Here is a 20,368-nt window from a genome sequence, read left to right as displayed (position 1 = left end):
TTTCCTATTTACAGAAGTGACAAAGTTTTCTTCTTAAATGTATGTAAACAATTTGACTTAAAGACAAGAAATAGCACAGGTGGTACTCAGATATTGTAGGACTTTTTTTAGGGCGGCAGGAAATGACAAGTACGGGAGGCACCAATGCAGTCACAGGAAACATACAACCGTCTTAACAAAATCCCGGGTCCCTTCCATCTGGGAGGTTCTCTGTGTCTGGGGCAAGATGGCCTGCTCAGGCCTACTGTCTCCCTGAATTTCAGACGAAGCACCTGACACACAGAAGGGAGGCCAACAGCAGGCAGCGGAGGCAGATCACACAGGGAAGGCTGGCTGCCAGAATGGACCCCAGCTGGGCATCAGACGCCACCCGCTACCAGGTTCGGAACCAACTAAAACGAGGGAGGGGGTGAGTGCAAGGACAGGGTAAAGGGGAAAATCTTAAAGGGGGAAACTATTTTTATCCACCGTTTTGTTTCCCATTGGTTGTTTTCTGCTGGGGACATTTCCTAACTGCCTTAAGTGAACCAAACAGGTGGTCAGCAAGCTGTGTTTACCCAGATTATTTAGTTGGGGCTCTTTGTATGTTTGTTTTTGTGTAATTAAACTTTTGATATCTTTATAATTAAAAAAATTTTTAATGTTTTTAGTTTATTTTTGAGAGAGAGAGAGACAGACAGAGCATGAGCGGGTGAGGGGCAGAGACAGAGGGAGACACAGAATGCGAAGCAGGCTCCAGGCTCTGAGCTGTCAGCACAGAGCCCGACCCAGGGCCTGAACTCATGAATGGTGAGATCATGACCTGAGCCAAAGTCGGATGCCTACCTGACTGAGTCACCTAGGCACCCCAAACTTTTTATAGTTTTTAGTTTTTAAGATAATTTTATTCATTATTATTATTTTTAAGCTTAATTTTTAAAGTTTCTTTTGAGACAGAGAGGGAAGGCAGGGGAGGGGCAGAGAGGGAGGGAGACACAGAATCCCAAGCAGGCACTCCGCTGTCAGTACAGAACCCGACACGGGGCTCAAACCCACCCACCGTGAGATCATGACCCCAGCTGAAACCAAGAGTCAGAAGCTCAACGAACCGGGCACCCAGGTGCCCCGAAGATCATTTTAGAGCCACCTGCAGTAGGAAATAATACAGAAGGATCCCACGCACCCTTACCCACCGATGGACTGCAACCAGAAAGCTGACACGGATGCAGTCACGATACAGAACATTTTCATCACCGCGAGCATCTCCCCTGTTGTCCTTTTAGAGTCACATCACCCCCAGGCCCGCTTGGCCAGACCCTCAGCCTTGGCAGTCGCTCGTCAGCTCTCTGTTTCTAGAATCTTGCCACTTCAAGATGTCGTATGGATGAAATCATACAGTATGAAACCTTTGGGGACTGGCTTTTTTCCACTTAGTGAAATTCCCTGGAGATTCACCTGAGCTGTTGCATGTATCAATAGCTTGCTCCTTTACTACCAAGTGGTATTGCATGCCATGGGTGGGTCACAGTCTGTCTAACCGTCATCCCCGGAAGGACCCCTGTGCTGTTGCCAGTTTCGGGTTACTCTGAATAAAGCTGCTATGAACATCTTATGTACAGGTTTTTGTGTGCACATAAATTTTCTTTTTCTTCTGGGATAAATGCCCAAGAGTATACATGTTTGTTTTTAATGAATTAGTTGTCATATTTTCCAGTCAAGAGATTTCACCTAAAAAAATCCATGTTCCTGATTTCTCCTCCCTAATCACAACATCTGGAAAGACAAGGCACAGCAACTCATGATCCTAATGGGTCAGAGCATTCCAGTCCCCTTATGCCCTGCCTAGTCCCTTTTATTTATTTACCTGCCTGCCAAGGCTCCTGGTTTACCTAAGTAAGTGGGCAGAATTGGAACACGACGGGTCTTGTATATACACATGTCTGCAATTTCTCTGCTCAAGCAGAAAACACTGGTTGCCTATGGGGAAGTGGCCGTGAGGGGGAATCACTGTTACTGCGAGCCTTTTGGGGCTTTTTTAGTTTAAGCCACCTGACTGTATGACCTCAAACATGAATAAAATGTGCAAACAAGAACACTAACATTTCCTCACAGATGCCCCTCTGGCACCGCTTTTCCCCTACAACTCTTCTGTTTCTTCAGAGAAGAGAATCCGGTGGAATTCCCCTTCCCAGAGCACCTGGTTCCACACAGGCAAAAAGCCCCTAGCTCTGGGATCTAGCTTCTCCAAATGCACATGTTCCCTGGTCTGGGGTCTTAAGGCTTTGACCCCCAAACACCCCTCATCATCATCCAAAAGCCCGATGACCCCTGGGCCTCTCTGAAGTCCAATTGGGTATCCATCTATACCCAGCCCTGGGGCCACCTCCTCCAAGAAGCCTTCCCAGCCTGACTGAAATTCAGCATCTCCTTCCTTGTCAGGCAGTGGCATTAATGCGTGCCTTTTTGGTTACAATTCAGTGCACACTTCCTGAAACTTTTACACAAGCTGGTCTGGGGCACCCTCACCCCACCCCTTTCCTGACCTCCCACTAGACTGCCCCCCTCACCCGCCCCCCCCCCCCCTTGCAATAGATTGACATTTTGGAGGCACTGGTGCCGCGTTGTGTCTGCTGAACCCACTCCCTCATGCAAATCATGACAAAGACATCTATAAACCACAGAGCACAAAACGTAGACTGAATGTAAGATCCAAGATTTCTGCATGCAGATGAATTCAGTGATGCTGAACATTCTTCTCTCTTTTGGAGGGGAGGGGGGTAGAGTGAGCTCCCGCAGTGCTGGTGCTCCAAATCTGCCCTTTGGGTAACCTCCCTGACTTCCAGAAGCCAGAAGACAAGGGCTTTGGGATCTGAGAGCCCTAGCGCTGCTTGCTGGGTGATCTTTGGGCCACTCAACCTGTTTCCTCCAGGAGAAACGGGGATCATAATCTCTTTCCGGCCGGGCAGTGTGGAGGCTGAAGTGGGAGGAAGCACCCAGACAGCTCTCAGTGCTTCAGCAGGTCGCTGCCCCTTGTGGAACCCGGGTCCCTCTTCTGGAAAGCACAGACCGGGATGAAGTGCACCTCGGCACTCCGCTTCCCCAGATTTCCGGGGTGCCTGACCCTTTGCGTGTCGACGGTCAGCCTCCCCGACCGAGTTCACGGTTACGGCCTCGTTTGAGCCGCGTCCAGGCCCGGCTCAATTGCCAGAGGCGAACAGAGCTGTATGAGTGGCTGCGGGCAAGGCCGCAAGGCTCCACACTGGCGCCCAGTACAGCTGGAGAGTTTGAAACCTCGGGGTTTGAGCGCGGAGACCAGAAAACCGGGCAGCGGATCCCGCGTGGTAGAGGGGTGGCCCGCAGGCGCACGCGTTCAGGCTGACCCCACGTGGGCGCGCGCCCTAGCCTCTCATCCCCCGCCTTACGGTGGCTCGGGCACGGGCCCCAACCCCCACCGTGTCCCGGGGCGCGTGTCCCACATTACCCACCCTCTCCCCGCGGCCAAGGGCGCGCGCGCGCTCTAGATGCTCCCTCCGCCCCGCGTGGTCGGGGGCGCGCGGGCCGGGGCCGGGGGTGGGGTCGCCACGGGCTCGGCCCCTTCAGTTCCCGCGCTCGGGCCCCGCCGAGGCCCAGGAAGTGGCCTTAGGCCGTGGCCCTCGCCCCGCCTCCTCCCGCCCGCGCTTATCACCTGCTGGCCCGGCGCACGCGGGCGGGGAAGGAGGGCGACAGGGGGAGCGCGCGGGCGGCCAGGAGCCGGGTCGCCGGAGGTGAAGCGCGGCGAGGATGGCGGCGCGGGGCCCGGGGCTACCGCCGCTGCTGCTCGCGCTCTCGGTGCTGCTGGCGCTGGGCCCCACCGCCGCGGCGGCCAAGCTCAACATCCCCAAAGTGCTGCTGCCCTTCACGCGGGCCACGCGCGTGAACTTCACGCTGGAGGCCTCGGAGGGCTGCTACCGCTGGTGAGGCGCGCGGCCCACGGCCGGAGGAGGGAGGGCCCCGGGGCCGGGCGGGCCGGCAGGCGGGCGCGCGCTGCAGGTGCGCCGGCGCGGGGAGAGCGCGGCCGCGGCTCGCCGGGCCGGGCCGCGCGGGGCCGGCGGGAGCGCGCGGCTTCCGGGGTCGGGGCGGGCGCCCGGGGGCCGGCGGGGCGGCCGGGCGCGCCCCCAGCGGGCCCGCGCGCAGCAGGTGCGCCGACGCGTGCTTTCTGGGCACCCGGGCCGCTGCCAGGCCGCCCGGGCCCGCCGGAGAGGCCGGCCGCGCGGAGCTCGGCGGCTTGCGCGCGGGTCGCCGTCACTGCGCATGGCGCCGCCTGGGCCTCCGCGCGCCTCCGGCTGGAAGGGAGCGGGGCCCGGGCAGCAGCTAGCTGTTTGTGCGGGAGGAGGGAGCCCGAGAGTCGGCCTGACTTGAGGAAGGGCTCCGGGAAGGCCCTACCAGGGAAAGGGGTCTTCAGGACTTCCCCTGTGGGGAGAGGAGTGCCCTGGAGCTTCTGGGCCGGGGATGGGGGTCCGCGTGGTCTTACTCTTCCCCTTCATGTCCAGGACTCTGGGGAGCGGATGCTCAAGGCCCTACAAAGCCCTAGCCCGGAGACGCAGGTTTCTTGGTTTTGTCCGGTGATGGGGGACTCATCCCTGGCGCCGGACTGGTGTGGGAGTTGGGTTTGTGGGGAAGTATGAAAGGCGTGCGTGGGAAGAATCATACCCGTTCAGCATCGTTGGGAGGAACATAAACCTTTGATGAAAGGTCTTGCGAAGGAAACCCTAGGGACCCATTTTACAGATGAGAAATGAAACGCAAGGACTGCTTGGTGATTCACCTCCAGTTGTCCAGAGTGGGGTTAAGCCTTTATGTTCAAAACTCAGGCTTTTTTTTCTGTGCCCTCCGCGCTTCCTGGGGCATCAGGAATTCCACATTCGTTTTGGAGGGGTGGGATCTCGGAAACCCCAGAAAAGAATGAAACCAGAGGCCTCCGTTTGTTCCCTCTTACCCCCTAGACCGAGAGGCCTGGCTGGGCAGGGTAATGTGGCGCAGACCGTCCATCTAAGCCGCCAGAGGATTCAGCTTCTACTCTCGCAGGTGGAGACAGCCCAGGGTGTGACTGAGGCCCCACCTTGCTGGAGATGAAAAAAGGCGGTTCTCTGCCCGCTGGCTTCCATGAGGCGCTTTTGCCTCTCCCTTCCTTTTCCTGTTTGATGCCTGGGTCAGTGCTGAGGCTCAACAAGGTGCGATCACGTTTCAGAGAACAGGTGTGCGTATGTATGTTTTGAGTCTGTCTGGATATCAGTGTGTGCGTATCAGGCAGACATGCTTGGCCCCGACCCTGGCCCAGAGCAGCGGTCTTCCTCCTCAAGGATGCTATTTGCAGCTATGTGTTTTCTGAAAGCTGCCTTGTGAAATAAAGCCATGCTGAGTCAGCCAGTTGCATTTGGGGCTTAGTGCCTTATGCCCCGGGAGTGTCTTGTTTCTGGCTTGGCACCAGAGGCTGGCCTTTGGCTCAGAAGTTTTCTATATACCTGACTAGGGCCTTGTCTTGTGTGGGAAGATGAACTGCTAGTCCATGCTTTCCAGGAGATACATGCTTGTTCTCTGGTGGAGGTTGTCTGTTCTCTTGATATATGCGCAAGAAAGAGGAAGCTGATTGTTAAAAACAGCTGGCTTCAAATGAATCCCTTTGGATGTGTTTGTGTGCTACTTCCTTTGAGATTCTATAGCTACACTCTTTTTCCCCCCTAAGTACATTTTCTTTTCTGAGAGGGGCTGGTGATTTTTAATTTACTTGTAAAGCTTCTTAGGAGGAAGGGGGGGGGGAACCACATTCCTCATCTCCTATGCATCAGAGAAATGCTAAGTACCTTATGACTTGTTTTGCATCTGATCCATCATTTTCATCGCAAATGTGTGACTGCTTAGCTTATGTGTCTCTTCAGAGGTATTTGGTGGTGGTGATTTTCCCCTGAATTTCACAGGAAAATCTTCCATCAATCAAGCATTGAAAATGTTTATTTTTAGTAGTGCTGTTCCTAGTTTAGTTCTCTGTTGCTTTAGTTTTTGAAGAATTTCCTCTGGAGGTTTTAAGAGTTGGCATGCAGATGAGCTATACGTCCACAGGTATCTAAACCTGGGAGGAAACTATCCCCTTCATCCAGGAAGTTAAGTCTGATGTGGAAGAACAAAAGAATTAAAACTTTCCTGGACCTTGGGGGAACTTTTGCTCAATCGTTTGAATTTGGAGCCAGGTTCCACATTTACACTGAAACTGCTGCATGCCTCAGCCAGTGCCTTAAAGTTGACACTTTTCCTCTTTCTTGATTTTATAGCATCAAATAGTCGGACAGCGTTTGGCCCGGCGAGCCCTAGAGATCGTAATGCATATTGTCCTCGGGGCCTCAGAGAAGGAAGGGCTCTGTGATGTGGCATAAACACAGGTGGTCCCCGACCAGCGATGGTTCTACTTAGATTGTTCAGCTTTATGATGGTGCAAAAGCGATAGGCATTCAGCAGAAACTGTACTTGGGACTTTGAGACTGTACTTGGGACTTTAGATCACTTCCCGGGCTAGCGGCATGCAGTCTGACGCTCCCTCCGCGAAGCTGGGCAGCAGGCAGCAGCTACAGGTTAGCCAGGCGATCACGCGGGTCAACACCCAATACCCTTACAAGCATTGTTATTCACTTCCAGGTACAGTATTCAACAGTTATAGGACACACTCAACATTTCATTATCAGATAGGTCTCTGTTAGAGGATTTTGCCCAACCGGAGGCTAATATAAGTGTTCCCAGCACGGTTAAGGTAGGCCAGGCCAAACTATGATGTTTGGTATGTTTGGTGTATTAAATGCACTTTCAACTTGTAATACATATGTTTTTGAAGTTTATTTTGGAGGGAGGGAGGGAGAGAGAGAGAGAGAATACAAGTGGGAGAGGGGCAGAGAGAGGGAGAGAGAGAATCCCAAGCAGGCTCCCCTCTGATAGCCCGATGTGGGCCTTGAACTCACACACCATGAGATCATGACCTGAGCCAAAATCAAGAGTCGGACGCTTTACTGACTGAGTCACCTAGGCGCCCGATAGTTTCAATTTGAGATGCATTTATTGGGGCCTGAGCCCATCGTAAGTCGAGGGAGATCTGTGGCAATAGTCTCTGAGTTGAGTGGGAGCTCCTGGGATGCCACCATTCCCACCTCCTTCCGGGACTTGCAGCCTCTGGCTAATTGGCCAGCCACTGATTGACTCACAACGCTGAGATTAAGAGTTGCACACTCCACCGACTGAGCCAGCCAGGAGCCTCAGGTCTTTTTTTTTTTTTTTTTTTTTAAGGTATCCTTTTATATACAAAATGGCATTACATGGAGAATTGGGAAAATATAGAAAAAGAGAAATAGGCCCTAATCCTTCAGCGTAACACGGCCACTCACTATTTGAGCTTCCTTTTAGTCACTAATTCCCCCCCCCGGAGCTCCTTTCTAACATTGCGTCATGCTTGGTACTTGGGTCATTTGGTATCTTTTTCTCTGCTAACCACCAGCTCACATTAAGGCTCAAGTATTTTTCTTTTCTTTTTCTTTTTTTTTTTAAGTTTATTTATTTATTTTGAGACAGAGAGAGGGAGAGAGAGAGAATGTGAGCGACAGAGGGGCAGGGAGAGAGAGAGTCCCAAGCAGGCTCTGCAATCTCAGCATGGAGCCTGACATGGGGCTTGATCTCATGAATCAAACGGTGAGATCATGACCTGAGCCAAAATCAAGAGTCAGACACTTAACTGACTGGGCCACCCGGGTGCCCCAGGTCTCAAGTATTTCTTTATGGTGTTTCATTATCTTCCAAAATTCTGACTGTCTGAGCACCATTCTGGTGTTCCATCATCTGCTCACGCTTTCCCCTGTGATTAAAGTCCCAGGTTGTTCTGCTTTCTCCCCTGGGCTTGTCTTGGAGAAAGTGAGTATCTTAGGTCAGTTTCCCAGTGCAGCCTGAGACAAGGACTTGGTTGCCTGTGGTTTATTGGAGAGTGTGCTCTCCTGGGAGGCAGGATAGGGAAGAGGAAGGACATGAGCAAGGATGTGGTCCCAGAGAAAGTCTGTGTGACTCTTGTGACCTTGTGCAGTTGAAACGCACTTCAGGGCCATCTCCCTTGAGGTACAGGGGAAGCCTGGGTTTCGAGCTCGCACCCGCAGTCAGCCAGTGGCTGCCGCTGGGGAAGGGGGTGTTGTGCAACCTTCTGGGGTTCTGGGTGAAGCAGACCTATTGGCCACGGGTGTTTGAGTGGGTTAGGTTATGCGCGCACACCATGAGCGGCAGCATGCCCCCCGCTGAGAGGGGGGGGATCAGCCTGGTAAAGGGAATCTAGGCAGGGCATCCTAGAGCCCCCACTAAGCTGCTGTACCCAGACTTCTCCTCCTTCCCTGTGCCCGGAGAAGCCTTCCCAGGGCACCCTGAAGCTGCCTGGCGTGTTGGCCAGGCTGGGTCCTGAGCCAGCGTGTACTTCTCGGCCACGGGTGTTAGGGTTCTTGGGAGGCAGATGGGAGCCCTTCCTGCTGTGGCGGTCCCCACACAGTGGCCCTTGTCCTTGACATGTGTTGCGTCTCACACACCTCAGATGACCCTTGGCGAATCGGGGCACTTAAGAGCCGACAGTCCCTCTGCCCTTGCTGACCCGCGGCTGTGTGAAGTCCAAGGCCAGCAGCGCACCTCCCAGGGCCTCTCGGCCAGTCCCGCTGCAGCCTGGGGAAAGTGGAAGAGAAAGAGGAGGGGCAGGGTTTCCTCTGGCTCTTCCGGGGCCCCTTCTGCACACCGAGCCAAGGAGGAAAGTCAGCCAGCCAGCTGCCTTCTGCCGAGCTCACGGACTCGGCCTGAAGGACGGAGGCTGTTCACGTGCTTGAAGCTGGACAGGTGAGGCAGTAGAACCCAGGGGAAACTGGAGAATCAGGCCCTGAAATCGAAATAAAAAATTGACAATGTGGAAGCTTAACCACAAAAGTGGGCTTGATTCAGCGGGAGGCCCATTAGTGCTCACTGTGAAGGGCCATCCTGCCCAAGTGCACTGGTCAGCAACACACATTTCACAGATGAGGCCTGGGGGTCTACTTAGCAGGGGATGAATGTCTGTGACTTATACCCAAGCCAGGCGCCACTCCTGGGCCTGGGGCCTGGGATCGTGAACAGGCAGATGTGTTGGTGCCCTGCTGTCCTGGAGCTTGTAGCTGGCTGGGAGAGTTAAATGATAAACCAAGATGAAATGAATGGCTGCATTTCCTATGGTAAGAAGTCTGCGAAGGACATAAAACAACACGTTGTGACAAGGGCCGCAGAAGATGGTAAGCGATTTTGGGCAGGGTGGTCAGGAGAAGCCTTTTTGAAGCTGACCTGGGACCTGAACGGGTACCAGCCAGAGGGAGAAGCAGGTGCAGAGGCCCTGGGGAGGGGCCGAGCTTGCCAGAGGAGCACAGACAAGGCATGTTCGGTGAGGGGAAGGGCAACGTTAGAGAGGGTGACAGGGGCCGGGCCATGTGGGACCTTGTGGGCTGTGGTTAGGAGACAGGAAGTGGGTTGCCAGGGTCAGGGCTTGGGACGTGTTAGCCTGGGACCAGTTCATTCTTAGGGCCTTGCTCTCTGCTCTGCACCCGCCTCGAGGTCGGCCTGCAGCTCGGGGCTGCCGGGGCCTCGTGCGGTTCCCTTCGACGACTCACAGAGGGAGGTGCCGGGAAATGTGTGTTGACTTGAGTTGACCTGGTGCTGGGTTGTTTTCTTCCTGCCTCCTTTGCGGTCTGCTCTGCCCTGCTCTGCCCCCACAGTTGGGTGGCTTCCTCCTTGCAGGCCCTGCCTCTGCCCCAGAGGGGCCGGAGCCTGCAGGTGGAGGGGAGGCGGGCTGTGCGTCCCTCCACTCCCACCCACCCCCTGCTCCTGTGCATCTCTCACTTCTCATTTTTGGACTCTCTTTCTGGCCTGGCCTTGGGTTCCCCTGCCCAGCTCCTGTTCCTGTGTTCTGAGGAGTGGTGAGTGGTTCCCCCAAGGCCGCGGGGCCCCAGAGCGCCTGACACAGCGTGTGTGAGCTGGCCTTCTGTCCCACGGAATGGGAAAGACTGACCCTTCCAGAAGCCACTGTCAGCCCGTTAGGTTTCCTCAAAATAAAAGTGGATTTCTGGTGCCAATATGCAGCTTACATTTTTGTTTGTTTGTTTTTTAAATTGTGGTAAGATACGCATCTTGCAAAATTTACCATGTTAATCATGTTTAGGTGCACAGTTCAGTGGCTTGAAGTACATTCACACTGTCGTGCAGCCGTCCCCACTGTCCATGTGCAGAACTTTCGATAATCCTCAACTGAAACTCTGCCCCATCAGACAGAAACTCCCCCTCCTCCTCCCCCCACAGCCCCTGGAAACCACCATTCTGCTTTCCTTAACACCTTTGAATATTTGCATGTCTCCTGAGAGCAGACATGCCGCCCCCCCCCCCCCCCCAGAGTCTGGTAACATTGTTTTGATACATTTGTTTTTATGGTTACCAGAGATGTAGGGCAAACGGTATGGGCTTTTCGTTTTCACTAGTGATACAAGGTTTCCTTTAAGAAAATTATTTTTGGGGGCGCCTCGGTGACTTAGTTGCTTAAGTGTCCCAACTTTGGCTCAAGTCATGATCTTGCGGTTTGTGTGTTCGAGCCCCGCATTGGGCTCTGTGCTGACAGCTTGGAGCCTGGAGCCTGCTTCGGATTCTTTGTCTCCCTCTCTCTCTGCCCCTCCTCTGCTTGCTCTCTGTCTCTCTCTCTCTAAATAAATAAAATATTAAAAAAATTTTTTTAATTATTATTTTTTAACATGTTTTATTTACTTATTTTGAGAGAGAGGAGGGGCAGAGAGAGGGAGAGAGAGAATCCCAAGCAGGCTCCGCACTGTCAGCAGAGAGCCTGATGTGGGGCTTAAACCCACGAACGGTGAGATCACAACCTGAGCCCAAATCAAGAGTCGGACACTTAACCGACGGAGCCACCCCACAGGGTTTCCTTTTAAAGTGCTTTTTCTTTAAAGAAGAATCCATCTAGAAGAAAAAAATAAGAAAATGATGCAAGGGTTACCTGGACGTGACTGGACCCCTGGAGGGCAGCATATAGAGAGGGGGCCTGGAGGTGGGGAAGGGGCTGGCAGACCACAGCTGTGCAGGCAGCTGCCCGGGAAGCCGGACATGCACATCCAGAGGCTTCAGATATCGGAGGGGGTGTGTGGCAGAGGGAGCCAAGATAGCAGAACCAGTTTTGTTTTTTTTTTCTGCGAATCCCTTTATATTATTCCCCACTTAATCCTAAAAAAAAAAAAAAAAAAAGGCAACCAAAACAAAAAACCCTTTTTGGTAAGAAGGACTGCTCCGTGTGCAAATTGGTAGCGAGAGATAAGCTGGTTACTGGAAGGACCAGGTCGCCGTCCCCAGGGCCAGCTCGCTCCCGGGACCACACGGGATGTGCCAGTGCTTCTCAGCCAGTGGGTGGTTCACCCGGGTCCCTTCAATAGGCCCTATAAGATCAAGGACACTTTTCAGAAGCAGGATAAAGGATGCACGTGGGGTTGTGATTCAGGAGGGGGCTGAGGCCTCTTCTGCTGGAGTCTGGGAGCCCAGGCCCTCCCCTCGGGCAGCCCCAGGGCGGGTGGGAGGCCTTTGGCCCTGTTTTGAATAACAGCGCCTCCAGCAGGAGGGAGTAGGGCCCTGTCTGGACTGGGACCGGGACCGGGACCGGACCGGGTCCAGAGCCAGGCGGGGCTGAGCCTTTTTTTTTTTTTCTAGGAATGTGACCTTGGGCTGGTGACTTAACATCTCTGTGGAGATCTCAGGCGTCAAATGGGGGTTTTACCAGGATGCTAGGAGCAAATGAAACAGTTGCGTTGTGTTTCACCCTGTGCCTGACAGAATAAACACATGAGGAATACAAGGGGTTTTTTTTGGGTTTTGCTTAAAAAGAGAGAAAAATACCAGTACTTTGAATGAAATAAAGCAGTAAGCCTTGAAGAATTCAGTCAGGGGTGTTTCTTTCGTCCAGATTCTTCTGCCTATAGGCAACAGGAAGCTCAAGCCAAAATAGTTTAAATAAAATCAAGGAATGTTGTTTTGGCTTCCGGAACTGAACTGAACGCCCTCGCTTCTGTGCTGCAGGGGTTCGTGTGACGTCAGCAGGACCTGGCTTCTCGGTCCTTGGGTCTTGGCTTTGGCCGGGTACCCTCCTGGGGTGTCAAGGTCACAGTTCCAGCCGTACAGCCCCCAGAGTCCAGTCTAGGGGGGGCACAGGCCACAGCACCCATTTGGGCTGACTCACCTGGGCACATGCCTGGGTCTGAACCCCTCTCCAATCAGGTGAACACAGAGAGCCGATTGGCCAGGCCCCAGCTACCTGTCTCCTAGAGTCTGGAGCAGGGTGAGCTCTCTGCAGCCTTATGGTCTGAGAGTGTGAGGAGAGGCAGCACCCACAGAAAAGCTGGGTACTGTTACTGAGAGAGGTGGATGGGGGCTGGGCAGCCAAAATCCAACATGGGCCACCAATGGGAATGACATCCTCCTTGCCTTCCATTCAGTTAGGACTTTTGGTGAAATTAGGTTTCTAATTAAAAACCTTCTCACAAAGAAAAGTCCAAGCCCAGGGGTGCCTGGGTGACTCAGTCGGTTGAGTGTCCGACTTCGGCTTAGGTCACAATCTCGCAGGTTGTGTGTTTGAGCCCCACGTCGGGCTCTGTGCTGGTAAGCATGGAGCCTGGAGCCTGCCTGGGATTCTGTGTCTCTCTCTCCCTCTGTCCCTCCCCACTCACGCTCTGTCTTTCTCTCTCAAAAATAAATAAGCATTAAAAAAAAAAAGAAAGAAAGAAAATTCCAAGCCCAGATGGCCTGTCTGTAAATCCTACAAAACACTTAAGGGATGGATAGTACATGTTTTGTATAAAGTCAAGAAAGAAAAAGGAGTGATGATACCCTAGGTCATTTTTATGAGGTCAACATTCCACTTGTTGCCAACCAGACAAAAACATTACAAGAATAAGAAATCCACAGGAGAAAAGCACAAACTCTTTAACGGAATAGTAGCAAGTCAGATCCAGAAAACTATAAAAAGGATGATGAGTCATCATGACCCACTGGGATAAATTCCAGAAATGCAAGGTTGGTTTAACATTCACGATCACGGTAAGTCACCGTATCAATGGAATGAAGAAGAAAAGCCATATAATTGTCTCCATAGGTGCAGTGCATTCAACACCCATTCACGGTTAAACATTTGTAGTAAACTAGGCGTAGGAGAGAATGTATAACCTGATACCGGGCACCTGCCAAACCTTGTACCAGAGTCTTGTGCTAAAGGTATTGGGGGCAAGAAGTCCCCAAGGAGTCCACAAGCCGCGGACTCGGTCTTCACATTGTCTCTGAGGGAGTTGGACAGGAAAAGGTCATTGCCAAGCCGCTGCCTGGAGACATTTGTGCTTGCTGAGCCGTTTGCCTTGAATGCTCTTCCCTCAGATATTCAAAGGGCCAACGTCTGCCTTTCCTTCAGAGACATTTGAGTCTGTGCTCGTGTCACCCTCTCTGTTAAGGCTTCCTCTGACCATCCTCCTAAAAATCGCAACCTTTCCCGTCCCTGCGTTATGTTTGTCCACAGCCCTATTGTGTAAGATCCTGCATTCACTTACTTGTTTTGTTTATTCTTCGCACTGAAATGTAAGCTCCGTGAAGATGGGGATTAATGCATATCTTGTCCCTTGGTGTATCCCCAGCACTTAGAGCAGCAGATAACCTGGAGTACAGCATATAACCCAGCAAATGTGGATTCGGTGCATGAATGCATGAGGACCAGTGGGGCTGTGGGGGCTGAGAGGAGGGGGTGAGGAGGCTTGGGGATGGAGCCGTGCAAGAGCTGCCATTTACCGCGAGCCACGAAGCCATGAAGGCCGGCAGCCTGAGAGCTGGGAGAAGGAAGGGCACTGTGAGGTGGCAGGAACGGCAGAAGCAAAGGAATGGAGGTATGAAAGCTGGGAGGGAGGGTGGGAGGGAATTCCGGGCAGAGGTTAGACTTGAAGTCTGATGGGTCGGGATCTTGCTGGCGGTGTGGTTTTGGGCCAGTTACGCTGTCTTGGCTCCACCGTTGACGGTGGGGGTCCCGGATGAAGCTGCTATGGGGGCCTGACAACAGGGACCAGGGTCAGGCTTCGCTCAGGGAAAGGGATGGACACGGTGAGGCATAAATGTTCATGATCTAGAAGGACCTGCATTGTCTTCCTTCCCTTAAAAAGCTAAGTTCTCGTGGTCAGCACTGCACGAAAGGCCTCTCATTTGAGAACCTTGTGTTTCCTGAACTTGAGAGCTTGCTATGTTCAAGGCCCATAATGAGAGCTTTATATCTTCTATCCCATCTAATCCACCCCGATCCTTTGCGGCAGGAACTATTTTTATTCCACTGTGCAAATGAAGAGACAGAGGCCTGGAGAGATTAGATTGTTTGCTTAAGGCCACACAGCAGGTGAGTGGCAGCACCCTGCTGTCTTAGGACGTCACCTTGTAGCAGAGACCAACAGAGAACAGAGGGAGGCCTGTCACCATCACCAAGTGCCGCTTACCATGCTGCGCCAGGGGCCCGGGGGAGCCCTGGGAGCCTGTCCTGTGGGCCCTGGGGCGTGCCGGTCAGTGGGAAGACGGGGCCCACCGACCACCGGTTGAGATGTATGGAAGGACCGTGCACGTGCGAGCTGGGGCATCACGAATCCTGTCGGTGGACTGACAGTTAATTTAAACTGGGGTCAGAGGAAGGCTCTTCAGCAGAAAAGCCGTAGGAGCCAGGACTTGTCTCTTCGGTGAAACACGGTGTTATGTGCAAATGAATTGGGCTGTGCAAATTCATTCATTCATTCCTATGTGCAAATGAATTCGGCTGTGGCCACAGAGAGCTGGCTTCCGTGGGCGGCAGGTTACCTAGAGGGCGTCTCAGCTGTCTGGGCTGCACGCGGACCTGCCTCCTAAGCTGTTAGTGCTTGTCTGTCTCTGAGCCCCGTCCCCCGGGGTCTGTCCCGAGGATCCCGTGCGCTGTTGTCTGGGATGTGTGCGGCTGCCACGTTCGGTCTTGTGGCACGGGACACATCCTCTGCTCCTCGCCGTGGGACCTGCCCAACCAGGGAGGGGACTTGCTGGTCTCCAGAGCCCCTGACGTCGGTGCGTGAGACTGCTCTGTCCTTGTTTTTCTGGAAGCATGGGGAAATGGCAGCTGATAAAGTAGTGCCAGAGAGAAGGTGTAGCTGGCGTGGTGGGACCTGGTCGCTCTCCCTCTGCCCCTTGTCTCCCACGCCGTGAACCTGCAGACGCTTCAGGCCACTGTCAGAGTTTGGCTTTGTCTTACTCATGACCTGCATTGGGATTTACTTACTGTTTCCTACAAAATGACTCATTTTTTTGGCAAATTGATACTGTCTTTAGTATAAACATTTATGAACTCATGAGTTTGATACATTTGTTTTTCGTAACACACTTTACAATGAAAGAATAACAATTGAGGGACACCTAGGTGGCTCAGTCGGTTAAGCATCCAACCTCCACTCAGGTCATGATCTCGTGCTTCGTGAGTTCAAGCCCTGCATCAGGCTCCGTGCTGGCATTGTGGGGCCTGCCTGGGATTCTCTCTCTCTCTCTCTCTCTCTCTCTCTCTCTCTCTCTCTCTCTCAAAACAAATAAACCTTTTAAAAATTTTTTAAAAATAAAGTGAAAGTATAAGAATTGAAATATATAAAGAGTTCATTTAAAAGATAGTTCGCCTGTAAATGACTCCTCTTTGCTGTTGTGTGTATCATACCCCAGTGAAAATACTTATGAAGGGGGAGAAGGATCTGACCTGGAGTTGCACAGACCTTGCTGTGATCCCTGGCCCTGCCACTGACAGCTGTGGGGCTTGGGGAAAATTACTTGACCTCTCTGAGCCTCAGTTTTGTTTTCCCAGATAGGCCAGCTGGAGGATAAGTAATCTGATGGATGTAAGTATTCAACCCTGGTTTAACATGTGGTGGACAATCCCCTTTCTTATCTTCTAACCCCTCCCTGCGTTAATAAGGATTCTCTAGAGAAACAGGACCAATAGCATATAATTTTATTATATACAAAGGGATTTATTATAAGGAATTGGCCCGTATGATTATGGAGGTTCACAAGTCCCAAGATCTGCAGGGTGAGTTGGCGAGCTGGAGACCCAGGGAAGCCAATGATGTAATTCCCATCCAAAGGCTGGCAGACTGGAGACCCAAGAAAAGCTGATGTTTGAGTCTGAAGGCAAGAATAAGCCAATGTCCCAATTCAGAGGCAGTCAGGCAAGAGAAATTCTTTTTTTCTTGGAGGAGGGTGAGCCCTTTTGGGCTCTCCAAGCCTTCAACTGATTGGGTAAGGCCCACCGACATTAGGGCAATCTGCTTTAGTCGGTCTACTGGTGTAAATGTTAATCTCATCCAAAAATACCCTTGCAGAAACACCCAGAATAATGTTTGCCCAGTTAACCTCGTGGCCCAGTCAAGCTGACCCCTAAGATTAATTACCATATTCTCCCAGCGCGCGCGCGCGCGCACACACACACACACATTTAAAAAAATTTTTTTTTAAGTTTATTTTTTGACAGAGACAGAGTGTGAGCATGAGCTGGGGAGGGGCAGAGAGAGAGACAGAGGGAGACACAGAATCCGAAGCAGGCTCCAGGCTCCGAGCTGACAGCACAGAGCCCAACGTGGGGCTCGAACTCATGAACTGTGAAATCATGACCTGGACCGAAGTTGGACGCTTAACCGACTGAGCCACCCAGGTGCCCCCCCCCCCTTTTTTAAGTTTTATGTAAGTAATCTCTATACCCAACATGGGGCTCGAACTCACGACCCTGAGATAAAGAGTCATACGCTCTTCCAACTAAGCCAACCAGGTGCCCACCGCTTTTATACTTTAATCGAAACATGGTCCCTGGATGTCTCAGCACTAGCCAGATGTGAGGTACGCCTGCCCATCATCACCTCTGTTATCTCCTCTGGCACTCCCTGTCTCTGTCTGCCTGCCTCGGTGTGATTAGCCACTGTGTCTCCAGAATTGCCCGTCCTCCCCCTTTGGAAAAGCGAGTCTTCTCTTGCCAGATCCTAGACGCAGAAACATTCCAGAATTGCATATGTGTGGCCAACTCTTCCATTCCCAGCCCTGGGAGGAGCCAGCCTGAGTCTCCGGGGCATCTGTGGGGTTTTATGAGCCCACCCTAGAGAGCTGTGAGATGCAGACACAGCCCTTCTGTGTAGTCGGGAGGGGACTCGAGTAGCAAAACACCCAGACCCGGCCTTGATCACGTGTATCCTGGCCCTGGCATGGCCTTTAACTAGGTCCCCTTGTCTTTCTAAGCCTCAGTTTGCTTCCCTGTACAAAGAGGGCACAGCAGTAGTTTTCTAAGTTGTGTCCAATGTTAGGGGGAAGTATGTGCATTTCAAAGCTGAAATAGTTCTGAGGCACATTGGTGGCTCGGTTGGCTGAGTGTCCAACTCTTGATTTCGGCTCAGGTCGTGATCTCATGTTTGTGGGTTTGAGCCCCGCATCAGGCTCTGTGCTGACGGTGCGGAGCTTGCTTAGGATTCTCTCTGTGTCCCTCTCTGCCCCTCCCTCATGCATGTGCGCTCACTCTCTGTCTCTCTCCCTCAAGATAAATGAAGAAAGAACGAAGTTGAAATAGTATTGAAAATAACGAAGAATAACAGAATGCATACCCACAATGTTACCATTGGAATTAGCCATGGGTTACAATTTATGTATTTGTTTCCAGTCTGTTTCTTTTGGGTGAGAAATCCAACACTGCCAGTAAAGCTCAAGTTCCCTTTGCCACCACCCCATGTTTCACCCCTTACCCCGGCAGTCTCTGTTCGGAGCTCGAGTCCTGAGGGTACCTTTCCCTTTGTAATTACCAACACTTTGAATGTGCTGTTTCATCCAGAATCCACTTGAACTTCACCATGACAGGGGCACATAATTGCTGGATTCTGTTGTTCTTTTGTGCCTCCTAAAAGTATAGCTGAGGGGCACCTTGGTGGCGGCTCAGTGGGTTAAGCATCTGACTTCGGCTCAGGTCACGATCTCGCGGTTCGTGAGTTCGAGCCCCTCATCAGGCTCTACACTGACAGTGCAAAGCCTACTTGCGATTCTCTCTGCCCCTACCCAACTTGTACTCTCTCTCCGTCTCTCTCAAAATAAATAAAAAAAAAAAGAAAAGTATGGCTGAAGCAGGCAGGCCTCGCGACGCCCCAGAAAGACTCAGATAACTGAAAAGAGCCCTTTTGCTGGTAACAGAAACACCACTGGAACGACTGTCTCAAGCCCTCCTGTAGGGGGGTGGCATGAGCCTTCCCAGCTTCACATGCAGCCCCCTGGTGCTGAGAGAAGATTCTTGGGTGAAATGGGCGGGGGGGGGGGGGGGGGGGACATGGTGCGGTCTGTCCCAATCCTGTCTGTCCGCCACATCTGTTGACGTTCTTTGTCACTTTATGTGGTGCCTTCTGGCCCTCCCAGCTGCTCCGTGAGGAGGGAGCCTGGCTCCCATTGTCCCAGCTTAGCCGAGGCAAGCAGGTGCAGGGCTCACATCCCACTACACGCCCGCGCTGGAGGCTGCCCTCCCCTGCCTGCGTGGATTGCGCTGTCTTCTGGCTGGGACCCTGGACAGCCCGCTCACTGCAGGCCCGAGGGTGGGTGGGGTGGGCACCTCCTTCCAGGCGGCTGGAGGCCAGGCACGCTGCTTTTCTTATCTGGAGGCTGCACTTCGTGCCCTTGTATCAGCCCTAAGTGTGAAGATGGGGAACTTTCTCAAGAGGGGCAAGAGCCCTCAGCACCCACCGACTCCAGAGCTGGTCCTCGGTGGGGATTAGAGGATATCCCCAGGACAAGTGGTGAGCTGGGAATAGTGTTTGCCTGCCTGGCTCTCAGTCCTCTGAGCTGGCCGTCGCATGCCTTCACCACTCACCTCGTGTGACAGTGACAGCTTGGGATGCAGCTGGTCCGCATGTTGGAATGATGAGGCCTGGGGTATGTTGGGTTACATTATAGGTATAATCAAGGTTAATTCACCCGTTGCTTGAATAGGGCTTTTTAATAGGAACTTCAAAACATAGGCATGAATCGGCCGAGCACAGCATTTTTAGGGCAGTCGACTGCTCCGTGTGATGTTACAGATGGTGGATACGTGTCCTCATACACAGACTGTAAAACCCCAGGAGTGAACCCCCCGCAAACGATGGGCTCTGGGTAATGATGCTGTGTCCATGTAGGCGCCCCAGTTGTCACAAGTGTGCCTTCTGTCCAGGGGTGTTGACGGCGGGGGAGGCAGTGCGTGTGCGGGGGTAGAGAGTATGGAACTTTCCACACTTAGCACTCAGTTGTGTGCAAACTTAAAACTGCTCTAAACAGTCTATTAGGGCTCCCGGGTGGCTCAGTCGGTTAAGCATCTGACTCTTGGTTTCGGCTCAGGTCACGATCTCACAGTTCGTGGGTTCGAGCCCCGCATCAGGCTCTTTGCTGACAGCTCAGAGCCTGGAGCCTGCTTCGGATTCTGTGTCCTCGGGGGCTTGGATTCCCTCCCTTGACGGTAGGTGAGGTTTATGTTCTGAGTACTTCCGGTGGCGGTGTTGGTCCATCTCCAGGCATCCTGCCAGCAGCTCAGCGTGGGCTCGTGATGTCTGTGCCACACAAGCATCCCTAGGTGTGTGTGGAGGTGCCACTGTGCCTGCCTGGCCCCGGGAGAGGCACTCGGTGACAAGTGGAGATAGATGTCTTTTTGGCTGTGGTTTCACACCATTGCTTTTTAGCACCAGGCATTTTTGGTTTCTTACAAGTTTCTTTCTGAATACCCCAGATCAGTGGAGTTCCAGTGAGTTTAAGCCAAGGGCTGGGAGGGGAGCTAAGACTGGTAGAACCTGCTCTGTGCAGAGTGCAGCTCCTAGGACAGTGCTGGGTGGGCACCCCTCCCCTGGGTCCTGCACGCTCCCTGAGCACAACACCTTGTTCTCTGCTCTGCAGAGTGAATTGGAGGAGATTGTGCACCTGCTGACGATCCCCTGCTGGCTTGTCATGGCTCCCAGAATAAATCTGAGCTCTTTACTTGTGGCCCCCCGAGCCTCCCTGACCTCAGTTCCTGCCATCTCTTTGACCTCAACCCCACCATCTCCTTCAAAGATTTTTTTTCCCGGTTTTATTGAGCTATAATTGACACAGAACATTGTATTAGTTTAATGGTGGACAACAGAATGTGTTGATACAGGTGTATGTTGCCAAATGATCACCGCAGTACATCTAGCTAACATCCATCACCATACATAGTTACAATTTCCTTCTTGTGTTGACAACTTTTGAGATCTATTCCCTTAGCAACTTTCAAATGTGCAATACAGGATTGTTAACT

At 52.5% G+C, this 20,368-nt stretch overlaps 1 protein-coding gene across 3 annotated transcripts in view; it reads left to right on the top strand.

Annotated features, from left to right (window-relative positions):
* Positions 1-3,635: 3,635 nt before the first annotated feature.
* The window catches only part of NUP210 (nucleoporin 210), a 109,474-nt gene continuing 92,741 nt past the window's right edge, over positions 3,636-20,368 (top strand). For 2 of the 3 annotated variants that reach the window (XM_086697309.1, XM_086697308.1), the window contains exon 1: positions 3,645-3,932. In XM_086697309.1, the coding sequence (XP_086553435.1) occupies positions 3,760-3,932 (173 nt within the window). In that variant the 5' untranslated portion in view covers positions 3,645-3,759. Of the gene's footprint in view, positions 3,933-20,368 lie in introns of all 3 variants that reach the window. The other variant, XM_086697310.1, reaches the window with a different exon arrangement.

Source organism: Puma concolor, chromosome A2 (assembly GCF_028749965.1).
Source record: "Puma concolor isolate L17-30 chromosome A2, mPumCon1.1.hap2, whole genome shotgun sequence".
NCBI classification, from domain to species: Eukaryota; Metazoa; Chordata; class Mammalia; order Carnivora; family Felidae; genus Puma; species Puma concolor.
The sequence above is the reverse complement of the archived record's forward strand: the minus strand, read 5'-3'. Positions and strand labels throughout refer to the sequence as shown.